Source organism: Mesitornis unicolor, unplaced genomic scaffold, assembly GCF_000695765.1.
Source record: "Mesitornis unicolor isolate BGI_N332 unplaced genomic scaffold, ASM69576v1 scaffold22330, whole genome shotgun sequence".
Taxonomy (NCBI): Eukaryota; Metazoa; Chordata; class Aves; order Mesitornithiformes; family Mesitornithidae; genus Mesitornis; species Mesitornis unicolor.
Window position 1 is genome coordinate 5,096 of NW_010159232.1, and position 14,223 is coordinate 19,318.

The 14,223-nt window shown below is 34.5% G+C and overlaps 1 protein-coding gene across 1 annotated transcript in view; it reads right to left on the minus strand.

Moving 5' to 3' along the window:
- The window catches only part of LOC104541876 (dynein heavy chain 7, axonemal-like), a gene marked incomplete at its 5' end in the record, with an annotated part of 36,458 nt that overhangs the window by 5,064 nt on the left and 17,171 nt on the right, over nucleotides 1-14,223 (minus strand). Inside the window, 16 exon segments of the mRNA XM_010186033.1 lie at nucleotides 351-491; nucleotides 926-1,179; nucleotides 1,490-1,640; nucleotides 2,480-2,624; nucleotides 3,639-3,797; nucleotides 4,738-4,878; nucleotides 5,373-5,545; nucleotides 5,983-6,175; nucleotides 7,069-7,261; nucleotides 8,177-8,391; nucleotides 9,679-9,824; nucleotides 10,683-10,830; nucleotides 11,174-11,415; nucleotides 11,552-11,692; nucleotides 13,017-13,106; nucleotides 13,548-13,679. Of these exon segments, the coding sequence (XP_010184335.1) occupies nucleotides 351-491; nucleotides 926-1,179; nucleotides 1,490-1,640; nucleotides 2,480-2,624; nucleotides 3,639-3,797; nucleotides 4,738-4,878; nucleotides 5,373-5,545; nucleotides 5,983-6,175; nucleotides 7,069-7,261; nucleotides 8,177-8,391; nucleotides 9,679-9,824; nucleotides 10,683-10,830; nucleotides 11,174-11,415; nucleotides 11,552-11,692; nucleotides 13,017-13,106; nucleotides 13,548-13,679 (2,664 nt within the window).

A 14,223-nucleotide genomic window follows, 5' to 3' on the forward strand; every position in this document is an offset into this window, starting at 1 on the left:
ATCACTTGTCAGTAAGACATACGGACACTGCAGTCCAGGGCCCTGGTAGCAAGAAAAGATCTCAGTGCTTGCCATCTCAATAATGATAGGTAGTCCCTACTAACAAATGTTTGGAGGTTGTGCGCAATGTGTAATATGTGTGTGTAATAAGTATGTAATTTCAAAAAGGCCAAGAAACCATGCTAAAATATTGCCACGTGATATTACCTGGCAGAGTAATCATCTTTATCACTGCAAAACGTAAACTGACAACCACAGCAAAACATTTAGCTTATAATATTCACTGGACAGAAATCATTAAATCTGTGGATTAAAAAAAGAATCAAACTGTCAAGATATAGGCATATTACCAGCTCCATTTCAGGGCATCCAGAGAAGAATGCAGGATCAGAAATAGGATCAGAAAGAAATGACTGAAGTAGGTTTAACCGGAGACCAGTAGGAGGTTCCTTTGTCATCTTCACTCCGTTCTGCAGAACAGTTACTGGAAACTAGAAAAAAAAATAGCAAAACTTCAGAAAGTGTGAAAAAAATACTATCTTGTTATAAAAAAATACTGTTACTCTGTATTTGTTATATAAACAATATTTTAAAATGTGTTCTTGGCATTCAACCCCTTATAAATAAAATGCAAAGTGAAATTTTTGAACTTACGTGAAACAAAACCTTGGTGACAGCAAAAAAAACTTCTCATTTACACGCTTGCAAAATGCACTTACATTCACAAGGACACAAAATATCGCACAATATCAAAATATTACAAAGGAAGCTTAGTGTTACTATGTTTATAATTATTTTTTAAATGTCCCTTCTTGTATTTCAGAGAAGTTCTGTATTATCAGCTCGCTCAGGGATAAGAATATTTCCTAAAAATGTTATCAACTTTTCCTTTCCCCAAGTACAGAATGTTTGGGAATGCATGTACCTTTGGTGAAGGGTAACTAGTAAGCCAAAGTCTAAAGACTAGATGGCAGTTTTCCTCATTAAACTCTTCACATATTTTCTCCAGCACTGGCATCCAGGAGACAGCTAAATGACAATTTTGTAAACAAACCCAAGTTCCTTCTTCCATTGCCTCTTGAATCATTTTTGTAGCTATAGGTCCTTGTCCTTGTCCTAATGAGATGGACTGAAACTTACTTCCATCCATCTCTTTGTCACTTGCAAATTTCAGGAGGCCTTGAACAGAAAGCGTAAGATTTTAGCATTTCTTCATTAAAGAGAAGTTATGTCAGGAAAAATAAATATTTTAAAATGTTTATTACTATTTTGTTAAAACGTGCATAAAACAAGATATTATAGCTTTGATGCAGAGAGTAATATTTATTCAGTTTAAAATACCATTCCCATTTTTAGGAAGCACAGAATTTTACATGTGACATGATGCACTCAAATCTACTTGCACGAAACGCAAAATGATCCTCACTATGTATTGAAAAGGAAATCTGAAAAGCCATACTACGCTTTTGTTTTCTCTTTGTATACTTACTAGACATGGGATCTGCTCCTGGAGACAGCACAAATATTAAAGGGATTGTAGAATTTGAATCTAAGTAACTTTTTGTTATATCAAAAGGTGGTGGTTCTACAAATTTCTTCCCCAGTTTATCAATTACAAATGTTGTTATTGCTGGACTAATCTGGTAAAAAAAGTAAACACAAATTATTAACAGAAAATTAACATAACTGCATATTTGACAGCATCTTTTATGTACCATATATTAGTTAAATTCCTGAGACTACAGACACCTCTCTGATCTGCACACATTTAGGACCAGTCTTTCAGAATACATTGGAAGCAAAGGTTTCACTTCTTGTTGACAGACCCCTCTTTTTTTTTTTCTTACAAGAGGAATAATAATGTTTTTAGAAAATAAAAAGTAATACACCTCAAATAAACAATAATAGAAGTTACATAAAGGCTTTAATTAAGGCTTTACCTGACATGGAGGACCAGCACATTCCCCCTTAGGAAATATTAATATAATTATTTTTAATTAATTCTAAGAAGCAATTGCAATATGTGCTTTAAACCCTAACATTGTTCCTGAAGTACATGCAACACAATTTGCTAAGTACATCAAAGGCAGAATGTGTTAAAAGTTCACCTTGGCTGCTAAAAACCAACACATTTGATCTCTCCTTGCCCTGGAATCCTTTGAAAGCACATTGTACAAGATACTCTGCATATTTCTTCAGGCTAATATATCCTGCCCTCAAGTATATTGGGCGCACCAGTAAACAGATTAAATACGAACAAGAAAACTAGAACAATCTCTGAAAGATTAATTAAATCACTTCAGACAGAAGATCTCAGCTGATGCTTGTGGTGTCTGCATTGCTCAATTGAAAAATAAGAAAAGCATTTATCTTCCTAATAAAATACGACGAAGAACAGATTAGTTATTTTAACAACCAGTGCAAGCTTTGCCACAAGACATGGAACAGTCCACTAATGCTTGATAACAGATAATTTTACCTTGTCTGGTCTTATGCACCAAAGAATTATCATCTTTTGTAACTCATTTAACGTATTATTCCATTGTTCTGGTAATGGAAAGATTTGTGGCTCTTTGCTGTCATAAATTTTTTGCCATTCACCTACATTTTCAGATATGTGACTCCTAGAGAAAAAAAGCACTTACAATTACTGTAAATACCTGGAGTTTAATTTTTTTTATATTTATCAAAAGCCAATTACATTGTATTGTCACACAAGCCATGCCACATTTACATCAGCAAATGATCCTGCAGTTGAGCTTCCCCATACTGACGAGTGAAAAAAATCTTTTCCCACCATGTTGTTGTATACACGTAAGACTCCACCTGAACAGTTCTGAGTTGACAATAAGTTCTGCCTATTCCTCCAGCCAGCGTTGCTTGGACCTCTCAGAGGCCTGGGTGAATTTTCTGACTCTCATATTTCAGGAAAATACCACTTACCTGAAGAAAACTACCAGTAAATTCAACAAAGGAAAAGAATTCTTTTCATTCAAGCAGCATGCAGAGTATGTCCTCTGTAATGTGACAACACTTAGACTATTTAAAGGCTGAATTATCTTTCACGTTGCTGCTAAAACTCCAAAGGAGTAGAAACACAAAACAGCCCCAATTTCTACTAACAGAGCAGTGCTTGCACAGTAAGATCCAAATTCTCTAAATATTTAGGCTCGTCAGCTATTTATACACAAGACTTGTACAGTCATTTTGGCTCCAGAATTTAGGGTTACATTCTATTTAAATCCAAAGCAAAATTTTCCTGATTTTAGGAGATTAGATTTTACCAGAAAAATTCCTCCCCCAGCACTGCAGTGGACTTTTTCTACATATACTTCCTTTGGCCTTCATTGATCCCCTTGAAACACTGTTTCTCTACCAAAGAGACATTAAAAAAGAAAGTTTATTTAGGGAATGCCTCAGATAATTTAGGAAAATAGTTTAATTAAATAATATTATAATTAGCCAACTGGCTGACTTAAATACCTGGAGAAAACCTAATGATGTAAAAAGGGACTGGTTTTACCACTTTGGCATTCTGCCACGGCTTGGAAAGCACATAGGAAACACTTCTTTCAGCCTGTTACAGATGCTTTGGTCAAAAACAATTAAGGCTAATTCACATCAACATTTTACTATACCTTAGTCCTTTCAAAGCTGGGATTTCACTTGCACGACATAATTCATCCCAGCTCTTATCTGGTAGCCAAGATGGATCTGGATTCTTGTACTTATTCTTGAGACCCACACCCCCAGTTAGGAAGAACATAAACTCTTGATGTTCTATTTCATTTTTATCTCTATATTAAAAAAGATAGACAATATTCAGCTATTGAGATACAACTTTACATAATATAAAGAGTTGTTTAAAATTAATTACACTTCACTGCCATTTAGTAATACTTCTACTGCAATAACAGCTGAGATTAGATTAAGTATTCCTTCCAGTTAAAAAACTGTATTGTCAAAACACCGATTAAGACTGCTGTATGGGTTTGAAGAGATAAATAGTATATATCTACTTATTTGTTTTTAAAAGGTGCAATTATTCCTGATTGTTAAAGTCTTTATAAAAAACAATACAGTAGCCTTACAACTTGGCCCAGAAAGAATGGTCCATGTAAAGTTGTGTACACATTGTAAATAAATAAGTATGCACATTATGGTCATGATCGTGCAATTTTGAACTTATTTTTCTTTTCACAACGTATTCACACAAAATAACAAAGAAAACCCAGGAGGACAAAACCAGAGCCAAGGGAAGAGAGAAGATTGCAACTGAGATCTCACGGTGTATGCAAAAGGATAAAAGAGTGAAAAACAAAGACAAAAGCCTAGAAGAGCTGCTGGGATGGCACAACAACTGTTTCTAAAACCTTTTCTTAACAGCAATTTTTCTTGACATAAGGATGGTATGGAGCACTACCTAGGTCCTCTGAATGGAGTCAAAGATGTATCGTTGACAAAACCACTGATTTTAATAAGCATAGGAACACTCTTTTCATAATGTGTTCAAATATGTATGATATGTAATTTCATATGTATATGTATACATGCACTCCTGTACTCTTTCACTTGTAATCACTTGTTATCAGTATTAGAAAACCCCAAACATTCATGATCTTACTCCAAAGATTACATTATCAATATGCACAAGAACGTGTTCTCATCAATACTTTTTTCCATTATAAGAAAATAATTCATTTCTGCCATTAAGGGACTTCACAAAAATGAGCTTACATGAGAAGATTACAACACAGCAAAAACGAGAAGAGCAGCTTGTCCTTTTCAAACAGTGAACGACACACATTGCAGTACAAAGCGTATGTAAAGTGGTCATTTAGATACCGAAGTCGCTTCTCCAAAATTTTGGATTTGTTACTAAAAAGAAAAAAGTGAGAAACTGAGTCTTCAAATTTAATAACTTAGGCAAATCTAAATCTATTTAGGACAGGAGAGGAATTCTACTAGGCCTACATGCTCCACAGGGGTCTCACACACCCATTTTCACAAAATTTCAATTATACTTTATGGTTTACAGCTCTGTTCAAAGTCCCAAGCAAAATAATGAGCCAAAATAAATTTGCCAGTTAAGCGGTGGCACTCAGTTTTCACAATGGAACCTAGCTCAAAACTGGACTTGACCCTTTCTGTAAGCCATATTCTTAAAAATACTTACATAAAGCACATGCTTACAGTTCATTGCTTGCTCAAATAGTAACTAAAATGAACATTTACTTTATCAACAAATCATATTTTGTTTCAGATACCTGCATTTACTGAGTGACAAGAGGCAAATGGTTTCAAAAGGGAGGGAACTGTTCATAAGAAGAGAAGGAAAACAACTTATTTTCCACCAGAAAGACTGTATTTACCTATCATGAATAGAGTTGATGAAGAGGTTGACAAACCAATGAAGGGAGTACTGGTACATGGGATCAATGCTTGCCAAGTCTGCAATACTAAAGAACAGCACCGATGAATGTTTTGCAATAGGTCGATAAGCTTCTCGAGATTCGGCTATTTTAAGTTCCGTTTTCTCTGCAATCTAAATATCAAAAGTAGTTGATAAAGAAAAGCTTTCAATATTCTCTTTTGTACAAAAATATCACTACTTAATAAAATTATTAAAATAATCTGGGTTTGCATGCCTATATTAGTCACCCAGATTATTAATGTCTCCCTGAATATTTTTGTCATTTTAAAAAAATTGTGTCTTCCTTTACTTTGTTACTTTAACTTCAGAATTTGTTATTTTTCATTCAGTCCTTATAGACAGATATATATTAAAATATTTTTAATTAAAAACTGCATAAACCATCAGTGAAAGTTCAAGACCGGATCCAATTTTATTTCTCTTCATATTTCCCAAGCACAAAACTTCCTCCTTGTGCTTTGCCACTAACTCACAGTCCTTCTGCTGGCCGCAATTTTAACTTTTGATCTCTATATACTGTTAAGAAAAACACACACACACACTCTTACCTGCTCTTTTTTCGTGATCTCATTAGCCATTATTTTTGCAGAATCCAAGACCTTGATAGCAGTCTCGTCTTCCAGAATATCTCCTTCAGACGACTGCAGGGTTTCTAAAATTTTCTTCTCAGTTTCTTTTAGGTGCTTTTTATTGGCTGCAGATTGAAGGATGAGAGCATTTCTTTCCTCTTCCAATTCTGGTCTAACAAAAAAACCCAACACATGCAACAGAAGCAGTCAATGTACATCTTCAACTGACTGTAAAGAAGGCTCATGAAGATGACTCCCTCTTCCTACAGTAAATATTTGTGAATATTCTCTTCAGTTTAAAGAGGTTGTTACTGCTCAGCACACATGCATAATTCTGAGTATAGATTTTTTGCAGAACTTCAGTTTAGTATTTGGAAATGACGGTCTAATCTTTAATGTCTTAGTATTTTGCACATGTCAGCACATCCCAGTTATCCCTCATTATATCCCTGCTGCCCGAAAAAACATCATGTGACATGTGGAATACATCTACTGCTGGAAACACTTTTTTAGCAAACAGAATTTAGCCCGATTACATAGACAATTCTGTGCAACCCAGAAACCACTTCTCTGTATCTCTGTGAGGGTTCAGATAAGACCCATAGTCAGTTTCAGAGGTACTGCGCATTTATTTCATATGAAATTAAAACTAAATCCTCATAACTCTGCATCCTTGTCTGGCAACTCAGTCAAATTGCAAAAATTACAATAGTGATTTAAACTTCAAATAACATTTGAAGTGTGTAAACACTTTCCTAACATTCAAGGAATATTTCAGGGGAAATTTTTCATGAAAAAAACCAATTATTTTACATCTGCTATTTTAATTAACTTGTGGACAGTTACTCCACCGTGAACACGACAATCTCTTTCCATGACAAACTTTTCAGATATGACAACTAGAAAAAAAAATATTTTTTTGGTTTTTTTTTAATAAGCTGTTAGTAAGCAACATTTACACCATGTAACATTCATTTTGCTTTACAATAAATTCATCTCTCATTTTCTTGGAACTATGCCACACAAAAAATTAAAAGGCTACTTGCCATAGGGAGAGACACTTACCTCTCTCTTGCTACGACAACACCCAGCAATTGGTCTTCAAGTTCCTCTGGTGTTATCATAAAATTAACTAAAGAAACTTTCGTAGCAAGTTCAGGCATATAATGTGGATTCCTCAGTTTTGTGGTAATAAAAAACTTGAAATCACTGGAATACTCGACAACCGTCTCACCAAGCCTGATACACTCCATGCCTCCTAAAGTTATGGTGAGACATGGTAAGAAACCATAATCTACTTCAACTGCTTACAGAAAGAAAATACTTCTGTGATTAAAAACAAGCAAATTTCTTGTCAATGACAAATTTCCTGATAAGTGAAAATAAATAAATAAATAGATCAATCTCTAAAAAGGTCTCACAGACTTCAGTGAGGCCACATTTTATTCTTAGCAGACAAAACTGAGTCAATTAGTACTGCCATACTTTCAATTGTGCATAATGTGCATATACCGTACTGCAGATGGTAACAGAGGACTTATTCTGGAATTATTCTCAGCTGTGGTATTTTTACAGACTACTCTTTCCTTGAGTTACCTGACTGAAATGGCAAAAAAAAAAGTGTTTGAGTTTTGTATGAACATGACAAACAGAAAAAATAAACTATGTAAAAAGGAAGGAAAAAGCATTTGTGTCTGTCTGCATTCTTCTGTCTTTTTCCAGCAGGAAAACAAAGAAAAGTCGAAAAACAATTTCAGAACTACTTTGCAAATTTCAGAGAAACACGAGAAAATCAGCCTTAAGCAAAATATCTTGACAGCTTTTCTTGATTTGTGCAAAGTTTAGTAAATGTTACTATTAGATTAAAACATAGGAAAATGAACAAGCAAAACACATTTTCATTGAGAATCTTCCCTTTGCAGAGTCAAGCATCTTCATTTAGTCTCCTGTAGTGACCACGTGACATTTTTCACATAAAACCACTATCATGTGATATAGGAAACATACTTATTAAAAAAGAAAATAAAACTTCAGGCTGTTGTGAAGTTACCTTCCTCTTACCACAGGCAGCAGTAAACCAGAGAGCAATAAGAAAAACATCAGGCAGTACCATAGACTGCAAGATGAACATTAACGGGATCTACCTCAGGGTTCAAAATTAATTTTGATGTACCTTGTTTAAAAGTCTGCTTAAGTAGCAGAGGTTCAAGTGATGGATCTAGTTCTTCTCCAACATTTTCTAGCAGAAGTGGAGTTCCAAACTGAACGCAGTTCTCCAGGGTACTCATATAATCTGTGTCACTGATCTTGATAACATTCAGGCGGTTTTCCTTCTCAAAATTCTTGATCCATTTATTTGCTTGACCTTGAGGATCAATCATTAATGGCCTAGAAGATACAAGACAGTTTTCTCAGTGCTTGCCGGAGTTTTTTTAAACTTTTAAAATATTTTAAAACGTTTCTGTGTCAGGCTGTCAAGGAAAAAGGAACACAGTTCTGATTCTGTTATTTTAAGAGATCAGTTGAAAAAGGAGGTATAGGTGTTTTATCATAATTTGAAAAGTAACACCAAAACCAGTTCTAAGACTTGCAAAAAATGTTAATAACATTTTCTCATTAAATACACCAGAATGCAGAATTCTTTTAAAATTTTGTTCTGCTTCTCTCCTGGAATTCTCAGTATCCAGGATAAAATTACAAAAAAAAAATTAAAAAATCAACAATTAGTTGCAATTTAAATCTGATATGTTGGTATAACAGCTAGTATAAGACTGGAAATGTAAGTAGGGCAGCAAAAGGTGACAATACTTTATCTTTTTGCAACACATTTGTCCCCTTTGTACTTGCTGATTTCACCTATATGGATGTATTTTACGAAGTCAGGCCTGAATGATACCAAACACCTCCTCTAACTGCAGCCTCAGAGAACTAATTGACATTCTAAAAATCGACTTATACACCGTAATCTGAGTATGATCTGAATCTATCACGAAGACTAATTCTTAAGAGAAAACAAATCACAGGAATATCACTAGAAAGTTTTATAATCTCGTATTTCTACTGAGTGTAGATTATTTGCAGATAGCTATCAATTTTTAAAATACTGTGATACCATCCTTTGAATAAAATTTCAGTTGGAATTAAAAAAAAAAGTTATTAGCAGTCCTAAAAGAATCCTTTATATAGCTGTGAGATTCACACACAATAAATACCTGTAAAACAAAAATGTCATCTGATCACATTGTAACTACAAGAACCTGCAGTGGACTGTGGTATGTGTGGACCCAGCAACATACATAACCTGAACCTAATCATTAAAAATGTAAAACATTAGGATTTCTGTGCAGTTCTAAAAGTGATTCTTGCAAATGCTTCATTAGCTCGTAATAGAACAAGGTACAACATTTAAAGAAAATAAAAAGAAGAAAAAAAGAAAACTTTATCCAAGAGCACTGCACCTCTTGAAAGCTTTCAACTAACAACATACACAAATCTCTGAAGTGTTTTACATCTTAAATTTCAAAGAAGCTGAGTATAGATTTCACTACTGCTTCCAACTGCTGTCTCTACAGAAGCTACATTGTCTCTAGGTATTTAGTTTGCTTTTATGTTTTTTCTCAAAATAAAAGGTGAAAACTTGTTTGGATTTGAAAATTAAGCCTTTTTGTCACTTACCAACGTCTTGAATTGTCAACAATGACCCCATTGTCTACAGAAAATATGTCAGTTGGCAAACCAGCAATATTCCAAGCTCTTATTTTTATTGGGTCACCAAGAGTCTGACTCAAAGAGAAATTCTCAGAACAAGGGATATTTTTCTCCTGGGGCGGGGTGGGGGGGAAGGAAAGAAAAGAAAAGAAAACCCCATTTATCTTTACTCCATGCTTCTTTATATCTTTTATTAAATGCCACTTCAATTCAAAATGACAATATGCATTTCCTTTTAAGCATTTGAAGTAGGTCAAGTATAATTACAAATTCTGGGAAAAATAAAATAATAGCTTCATAGCTACCTATATTTCTCCACTCTCTCTCCAAATTTTGTACAATCTGTCTAGGTTTTTTGTACAGTCTAAAAGTGGGGTATTTTTGTGATATAAAGTTATGACAATGCATTATCTTAAGAGACTCACACAGCTGAAAATAATCTAATGACTGTATCTTCCATTAACTCAGTACAGTAATCCAATGCCGATTTGCTACTGTTCAATGTCACAGTCAGTGACTTCAAAACACTTGATTTATGAATGATGGTGTTAGTACAGGTATGTTGGAACTGTCACTCTGCAAACAGCATAATCAACCATTTAATTAACATGTAAATATGTGTCAGTGTAAGTCATTATAGATTTTTTTACATTATACATAACTGCATTTTAAAGTTAATTCTTTCACATAAAAGCAAAAAGAGAAAATTCTGATATTTTATTATCTAATAGTCAAGTCTTACAAAGTCCACAAAGCGCTCCTGTTTCCAATATGCTACTTTAAGTCTAGAGTAAATTCACTGATTTAATTAAATTCAGATTTACAGAATATTGGATCAGCCAAATTTATCACATTGATCTTAAAGAGTTTTACTAGGCTAATATTAAAGAAATCACAAGTGATTTTTGAGACCTTATGCAGTAGCCTGAAAAAAAGCAAACACTTATTTAAACCTAAGATAACCTTCCAACCTTGCATAGTTTGCTCCAATCTTCGGTACATTCTTGTCGAAATGCAGCAGTAAAAGCTCCCAGATAAGCTATCACACCAGCTGACATCAGAACATCTCCTGTCAAATTATCATATATGTCTTGAAGATCATTTGCAGCATTACACTATCTATGACAAGCATAAAATGCAGAAAAAAATAGTGCTGAAAACTCCACATGAATGATACTGACGATAAAAATCAGCCTTTGTTGTTGTGGTTTGTCTTAACTTCAGGTGGAGAAGAACACTGTGTTTCTGTATTTCATTCTCATTTTGAAGTCTTTCAATACAATTCTCCCAGTGTTGCTGTCCACACTTTTACATTACAAACAATTAGGAATCTTTCAAGGACTGTTGCACTCTTCAGCAGTACAGCCCTCCCACAGAGATACAGCATTAAAGGCCCAGGGAACTTAAGCTCAAATTCTATTTCTACAATGGATGTTATCTGACATGCAAACTTTAACCTGACCTTGATTTCTCTCCACCAAGGCCTCCAGTCAACTTCTCTGCTCGTTCTAGTTTTTTAGCGCACAGATCCACCTGGAATTCTAAGCGAGCCTTTTCTTCAGTTTTCTCAGTGAAGGTTCGTTCCAAAGCAGCCAAATAATTTTCAACTGCTGCAAGTTCTTCTCTTTTCTGGTTTAAGACTATCAGTGTCTCTGCTAAAGACTGCTGTGCCTCTCTCAATCGAGCTTTCTTGGGTGCAACCACCTATTCAATTACAACCAATACACAAATGCTTAAAGCATATTTTTTGTAACTGTATTATTTAATACAACACTTAGGGTGAACATACCAAGCACAGGGAAGGTATCATAGCACTGAGGGACTAGGATCAAAAACACACCTTTGCAATCCTGTCGTACACGTCCATTGCCATAATCCATTTACATAAACCTGCTGCCGCCGAGGAAGCTTTAGCCACCTTTTGTGGATCAAACTCAGGATTAGGCAAATACTTAGCCTGAATCTTCTGCATGACAGCTGCCTGGATAACAAAAGCATTATAGCTTATCAAAGCCTCGTGGCTGACACTGTATAATTACACTGATTGATTACGACTTCTGTACACAATGAAATAGGAAAGAACTAAGCAGTATTAATTGTGGCAGAAACCACTGCTCATTTGTTTCCTTTGATTTTCCTATCACACTTTGTGGTCTTTTCTTGTTATCATCTTAATCCTCTCCTTTACAATAATGCATCTGGCGTGTCTTCCATGTGGCAGCTACCTAAGTGTTAAGAGCATTACAGTCACAAAGAGGTCTTAATTTACACTGTCCCTTGTGCAAAACATGCCAATTTAATTATTTGCTATCTTTTCTCAAGACACAGCTGTTGGAGATCATTATAAAAATTTATTTCTACTAATGTATGACAAAATCTACATTTATTATATTGCCTGTGCCTACTTTTGGGGATCAGTTTTATAAAGGGACAAGCATATTCAATTTCCACTGAACTGGGCAAACAGCAAGAAGCATACCCTTTGATAGCAAGATCTTTGGGGACATGGTCATATTTTAAATAAAGTTATACAGCTAGTGCATTTCTGCATGTATTATATATCTTCTAGTATACTTAACAAAATATTACCCATTTTTTCAGCATTCATTCAATCAAAAAAACCAATTAGAAACAGCCATTAAGAAGGGCACTGATGTGTGCAGTTATTTAAAAATAGAAAAAAGATTATAATGCCAGAGTAATTGATTAAAAAAAAACTAGTACAAAAAAAGCCATACAAAGGTTGGACAGAGATAAAATGGTTCCACCAAAAAAGCCCCCAAAACCAACAACAACTAACAAACTCAACCAAAACCCAAAATATTATTAATATTATATTATCATATAGACCGTTCCTACTCCTTCCAAGGCACCTGCTTATGGCCATGTTTGGACACAAGATAATGGACAGGATGGACTATTTACTCCAATATAGATTTTATGTGTTATTTTTACCTTTTGATGAGATACTACCTATAAATTGTAAATTAGAAACATTTGTGCACAGGACATTTCATTTGAAGAGAAGGCAGGCTGTATAGAAGCCTTAGAAATTAACAAAAGGAATTCTGAAACCTTCTGAAATGCTGTTTACAAGGCTCACCATGAAGAAGCTTGACTCATTTGCCATAACCGTACTCATCCTGTAGAGGTACCTTATCACCTTGTAAAGATCCTTGGCCATGACAGAAGTTGACTAACTTGGGAGAAACGGGCCCTCTGATACAGTATTTTCTAATTTTTTTTCCCCTGCAAGAAAGTGTCTACATGGTAAAAATCACTGAAAAATTAGACAGAAGTCTTACTGGAATATTGTCCTTGTCATACTCTTTCAAATCCTTTAAGAAATTCATGTCACCAAGCAGTTTCTTGCCTGGACCCCAGTAATCCAAAATCTACAAAACACAGTGGGAAATAACTTTTCAAGCTTTAAAACAAACACACACACACAAAGTGACACATCTCTTTTAATTAAAACTCACACATATTTAATACTGATGACTTTTTTTATCTCCTTGAGACACCAATAAAGGAGCAAGTCTATCAGATCAAACATTTCCTCCAAAACATACTTAATGCCAAAAACTGAACAGCGTCTCAAGGAATAGTTATGTATTATCTATGATATGTATATAAGCCAAGCTGATTAAACGTGCTCTCTTTGCACATTACGAAACTTAGAAATTCTGGAAGTTTTCAGTGAAATCACATATGGAGGCTGTAAGTACTTGTTTTCTTTAGTGGATCTTGGGGTGACGCTGTTTATTAAACAAGTGCTCTATGTTGAGAAGAACATGACTTACACTTCTATTTGAAACTAGTATCTACCATTTTACCTTGCCTCCAGTCCCTGAAGGGTCTGGAATTCTTTCAGGTTTTATGTCTTTCATGACACAGACAGCAGCCATGACAAGTTTGACACCAGATGGAGGATTTTTCATTGATTTGACAATTGATATATCAGGAGGCTAAAATAAAAAACAGATTTAAAAAAATTAAAACAAATGTTAGGCCTTTAGGGCAACTAAGATAAATGAGCTAACAGAAAAAAAGGGGAATTATAACACTGTTATCAATGAACATAATTATAGAGGACTTTTAGAAGGGATGATACAATCTAAGCAAGAAAATTAACAATATCCATGAATGTATCCTACGCAGGGGAAATAAAAATTAATTAAATGCTAGCAACTGTGAACTAATATTTAATTAAAATAATGTTTTAAAAAGTCCAGGTCAGAATATTTTTTATACACTTCCATAACTGTGACCTAGGACATCTCAAATACTTCATAACTCCTACTAAACTACCTCTTACTACACTAAATTCATGCAGGACTTTCTCAACAGTACTGCTTTTAAACCATGTGCAAGGTTTAAAAGGTTTGCAAGGTTTGTCCATCAACAAGGACAAAACCTTTAAACCAAAGATTCAGATGATTCTTAGGCATAAACAAATGCCATGTTACACGCTGGTGGTCAACATTAACTTAGCTGAAGAGGAAATTCAGC